Source organism: Physeter macrocephalus, chromosome 7 (assembly GCF_002837175.3).
Source record: "Physeter macrocephalus isolate SW-GA chromosome 7, ASM283717v5, whole genome shotgun sequence".
NCBI lineage: Eukaryota > Metazoa > Chordata > Mammalia > Artiodactyla > Physeteridae > Physeter > Physeter macrocephalus.
Genome location: NC_041220.1, coordinates 130,976,028 through 130,981,498, shown reverse-complemented (window position 1 = coordinate 130,981,498; position 5,471 = coordinate 130,976,028). Strand labels below are relative to the sequence as shown.

The window sequence follows — 5,471 nt, the reverse complement described above, 5'->3', positions numbered from 1 at the left end:
CCATGGCCGCTGAGCCTGCGCGTCCGGAGCCTGTGCTCCGCAACGGGAGAGGCCACAACAGTGTGAGGCCCGCATACCACCACCAAAAAAAAAAAAAATAAATTACAGAAAATACTAAATCCATAAGATTATTCACAAAATGCTTAATAGTTTTCTATTTTCAAGAAGAGCATTGCCGCGGAGCGGCTGGGCCCGTGAGCCATGGCCGCTGAGCCTGCGCGTCTCCGCAACGGGAGAGGCCACAGCAGTGTGAGGCCCGCATACCACCACCAAAAAAAAAATAAATAAATTACAGAAAATACTAAATTCATAAGATTATCCACAAAATGCTTAATAGTTTTCTATTTTCAAGAAGAGCATATTCCCAGGAAACACAGTTTTTAAAAAATTTCATTTTTATAAATTGCAAAATCAAGATGTGCATTGCTAGTACTTTTACATGACGGATTGAATCATTCTGTGCCTTACTTTTTTGCTATTACTTAAAGCAACATGCTATTTTTCTCACAAGACAAATTAAAAGCAGGCAAAATTAAAATTTCTAGATAGAAACCATAGAGAATTCAGAGTAATTTCCAGTTATGCTACTTAATAACAATATTCATAAATATTAACATAGCCATTATTGAAAGCCCAAACTCTTAAAATACTGTATCTTTTCTTTGGTTCTCTCTCTAAAGAGCATTCTACACTGTGCTTTGGTCTCTCTTTACAAGAAATAATTATGTGACTTGGAGTCCATGCTTTCGCAACTTCTACATTAGGATAAAATATAAATAATGACAAACTGGACACATCTGTTTTTTATACTTATGAAGCACATTCAGTATATGAAGATTGCTATGGAATTATGTGGGCCAAATACAGTCTGCCTAACAACTCAAAATTTCTGTAATAGTGTAAAAATATTATAAAACATTTTATCTCTAGAAATTAACTCAAACACCAGTGAAGATCTTCTGTTATGTCTACTCAATAAATTTAAACCTTAACTGGTAAATAAACTTACTGTATTTAGCCAAATACCAAACACCACTTTAAACAAATAACCATATAGTCTTTGATTCATTTTTTAAAAAATGTCCAAATTTTGTAACTTGAAGAAAACAAGCTGTTATTAAATATGTAACTCACATGAAAACAAAATGACCCTATGACATTTAATTGTAAAATAAGTAATACCGGAGTACAAAGGTCATTTGAGAAAGTCTCTATTCCAACCTCTGCTGTGACCAGCCCAGAAAGCCTCACAATTCAAGACCTGGCAAGCTCTACAGTTCCTAACCAATTTAATTAGCTGTATTTTAAAGCACTCGTTAGTAGCATGCATTTGCAGCAGTTTCCATTCTGTTCAGTAAGAATAAAAAGCCTCTCCTAATTACAGTGTTGATACAGGGCTGTGGAGAGACAGAAACCTGTTCATTAGAGAAACATCTACACACTTTCCCATGGAAAGAAAGGCAAGGATGACAAAAGGCCTCAGCACTATCCTACTCCAAGATGACCTCCAAAGATTCAGGATGCTACCATCCCAGAAATATGCTGTGTGTTCTATTTAATACATGGTTAACTTTCTTATTGTTCTAAAGATACAAAGGACTAGTAAAACGTGCAAGAAATTAGAATTATCAACTCTAGGTCTCCATGTATTTTTCAGAACACAGAAAATTATAAATATATGTAGAAGTAAATCCCTTCCTTTCCAGTTCAATTATTGGCTAAATTTTGACATATGAAGAAGCAACACAAGGAAATACACCCTTTGGATAAAATGGGTTTGGCATTGAGAGTATAGGATGCAAGGATTTCAAAAGGAAAGAAATGTAAACTAGGTAAAAACTTTTTAGATCTCACTTCTGCACTCTCAAAGCATTACGGTAAACTAGATGCTCTGAGACCCTTGTGCTGTACAACAACTGGATTCACAGCTAAAACATACTTGTTAAACTGCTGGGTATATAACAAGTAGAGAGGTTTCCAAGGACATCTTCTCCATACCTTTCCAACCCCCTCCCCCAGCACTGCAAAGCAAGCTGGGGCCTCAGCTGGGAGTGGTGAGTAGTGAGAAGAAGAACAGAGGCAGGTTGTCTTGAGGGCTGATACCTACAGTGTCTTCAGTCAGGACACCGAGCACTGGGCCAGTGGCTAGGTAGGTGAGCTGGGCCTAGGACTATTGCATTAAACCTAGACCCTTTAGTGAGTGAGGCTTAAGGGCTCTATGTCAGTGATAGAAGCAGAAGAAGCAAATTCTCTTTGAAGGAAGGCATTCCCCATTTAGAACCACAGGACTCCCAAAGATAAAATCAAGCAGTAAGTTTAGTCAATGATACCCAAGGAAATAACAAGGTAAAAGCCACCACAAGTCAGAGTCCCCACTAGGACTTAGAGATATTGGAATGGGAAGATATAGAATGAAGAAGAGCTACGTATGAGATGCTCAGAGAAATAAAGTATAGAATCACTAAGACAAGCAAACAACAAAAGACTACTAGGAATAGCATGGCAGATTTGCACGTAGATTAGTTAAAAACTTTTCAGGAACTTATAAAAATAAAAATAGGAATGTTTAAGCAAACAAACAAAAAAACACTATGGAGAGGTTAAAAAATAGTTTGCACATACCAGAAGCAAGAAACTGAACAAAGAAAATAAAAGACAGATTCCTTAAAAGAAATGACCAACAGTAGACTTATTAACAGCAATTATAAGTCAGAAGACCAAGAAATACTATCTTCGAACAGATTAGAGAAAATAACTTGCTACCTAGTTGTCCTAAGTAATGCTATGTGTTGACTTCATCTTCTTCCTGGCCACACAGGAAGACTACATTTCTCACCTTCTTTCATCGGGAGAGACCACATAACTAGTTCTAGGCATTGGAACATGAGCAGAAGTGATGTTCCTACTTTTAAGCTAGGCCTCTGAAATGTCCCATGTGATATTGCATGCTTTCTCTCTTCTCTCATTGGCCAACTAGATGGAAAAGATCCAAGAGAGGACTCTGAAGCCCTTGGGAATAACGGAACCACTGGATGAAGGGCTCAAATCATTGAGCCATTTGACCAGGAACATGTACATTGAAATGAGAAATAAATTTTTACTATGTTAAGCCGCTGAGACATTAGGATTGTTTGTTATAGCGACTGGCCTATTCTCACAATGTAGAATTATAAAGCTACCTTTCAAGAAGGGGTGAAAAAGACATCATCAAATAAATAACAACAAAAAGAATTTATCACCAACAGATTTTCATTAAAAAGAGATGCCTAGGGCTTCCCTGGTGGCGCAGTGGTTGAGAGTCCGCCTGCCGATGCGGGGGACACGGGTTCGTGCCCCGGTCCGGGAAGATCCCATATGCGGCGGAGCGGCTGGGCCCGTGAGCCATGGCCGCTGAGTCTGCGTGTCCAGAGCCTGTGATCCGCAACGGGAGAGGCCACAACAGTGAGAGGCCCGCATACCGCAAAAAAAAAAAAAAAAAAAAAAAAAAAAAAAAAAGCGATGCCTAAAGTATATGTTTTAGGAAGAAGAAAAATGATCAAATAAGGTCAGACTGAGATTTAAGAATAGTGAATAAAGAAAATGGCAAGCATATATGTAATTTTAAAGATGACTCATCTGTATGAAATACGATGTACAAAATATGCATTTTATGATATATAATTTATACATTTTATAATGTATAAAATATGATAATAATAAGTAGTAGTACTAGTAGTATAATTACGCCCAACTTGTGGAATTTTAAAAAATGATAGCACTGAAATGTTGATGACAATAGCATGTAGGTGAAGAGGGGAAAATTGGAGTTAAGGTGTACTAAGGGCCTTGAATTATTTTGAAAAGGGGTTAAGATAGTATTTAACTTTAGAATCTGTTAAGAGAAATATCATGATAAAATTTTTAGAGTAATCACAAGAAAATAGAAATAAGAATATACAGCAAGAATAATAATGATGCAAGCAACCAAGTATAGTTTAAAAAATATCATGGAAAAAGCAATTCAAATAGAAATTTTTAAAGAAGACAGAAGAAACAAATTCAAATATTTCAGTAATCTCTATAAATGGACTCATTGAGCTTGTCAATTTGAAGACTGCTGTGTGTAAGAGACATACCAAAACATAAGACACAGAATGACTGAGAATCATTTGGAAGACTATAAAAAGGTCCTTACTTTTTTCCTTTGCACTTTTGAGAAGACACTCACCTCTTCCTTTGATGTTTCCGAGTCGAGCTGTAGTGTGAGATACATAATGATGTGAGGAGTGTTTAGAATATTCTGCTGGGTACCTTTGACCTCTTCTCCCCATGGAAGTTTGATTAAATCACTTGTGTTTGACTGTGCCTTTTTCTGTCTTGGTTGAGTTGTTTGCTTTTTCACAGCATATGCATTTTCGAATGTCAGTTTCACCTTTAAAAAATTAAAACGTGTTGATTTTTCAACAAGAGAAAATCAGCTGTGGTTTTCACAAAGAAGGATCTGTACATGCATATTCACTCAGGTACGCACAGTATGCATAAAAATCATTCTAGAGTATGGGCTCCTTGATGGCAGGGACTGTGTATTCTATTTATATTTGTATCTCCAGGTCCTAGGACAATATCTGGCACATATTATTACAAATATTTATTAAGAATATATAATTCTCTGTATATAAGTTCATTAGTTTAAACTTAATCATTTTATTCCAAGTACTGACAACAAATACAAGAAATACCATGGAAAAACAAAAATTAGTATGATCTGATAGCGTAATAGAGAGTAACATTACGTTAAGAATGGTAATAGCACTGACTCATCTGGGGAAGGTAAAAGGAAGACATTTAGGATTAAAAGCGACCTCATACAACCAGAATTAGCTCTCCTTTCAAGTGAGGTGATATTCAAATACTCTTCTCTTAGAACTCTTTGTGGTCCTTTAAAATAAAGGTTAAGGACAGTAAAAACTATCAACATGCCAGATCTTGAACCATGACCCTAAGAAGATTATCTATCAGTTTTGTCAAGATAGTTCTAATTTCATGGCCTGATGTCAAACAAGATTGGTAAGAGTCCAGAATGTGGCCATTTTCCAGTTGTAGAAAGGTAGCTTCCACTTCTCAATTAACTTTCCTTGAAAAAGGAGATATGTGTCTAGATGCCAGCTGGCCAAAGGTAACTTGCTTACTTCAAAGAAGCACCAGTGTGTATCTTGACTAAAAGAAGTTTTCGCTAAATATAGTTAATTTTGTGTAGCAAGGACATCATCACAAGCTATATAGGCACAAAATGTTCCTAATGTTTAAAGTCTTATCAGAATACAGATAAGTAAGACAGGACATTCTAACTGTAACAACCTATAAAATTTTAAATTTAGACATTAAAGTGCAATGACTCCTTTAATTAAATTTTAAAAGTCAAAAAATAAATTCAGGGCTTCCCTGGTGGCGCAGTGCTTGAGAGTCCACCTGCCGATGCAGGGAAACCGGGT

The 5,471-nt window shown here is 36.4% G+C and overlaps 1 protein-coding gene across 5 annotated transcripts in view; it reads right to left on the bottom strand.

Moving 5' to 3' along the window:
• INTU (inturned planar cell polarity protein) overlaps positions 1 to 5,471 on the bottom strand; it is an 84,865-nt gene that overhangs the window by 37,975 nt on the left and 41,419 nt on the right. For all 5 annotated transcript variants that reach the window (XM_007113496.4, XM_007113495.3, XM_007113498.4 and 2 more), the window contains exon 4: positions 4,208 to 4,411. In XM_007113496.4, coding sequence (XP_007113558.2) covers positions 4,208 to 4,411 — 204 coding nt within the window. The remainder of the gene's footprint in view (positions 1 to 4,207; positions 4,412 to 5,471) is intronic.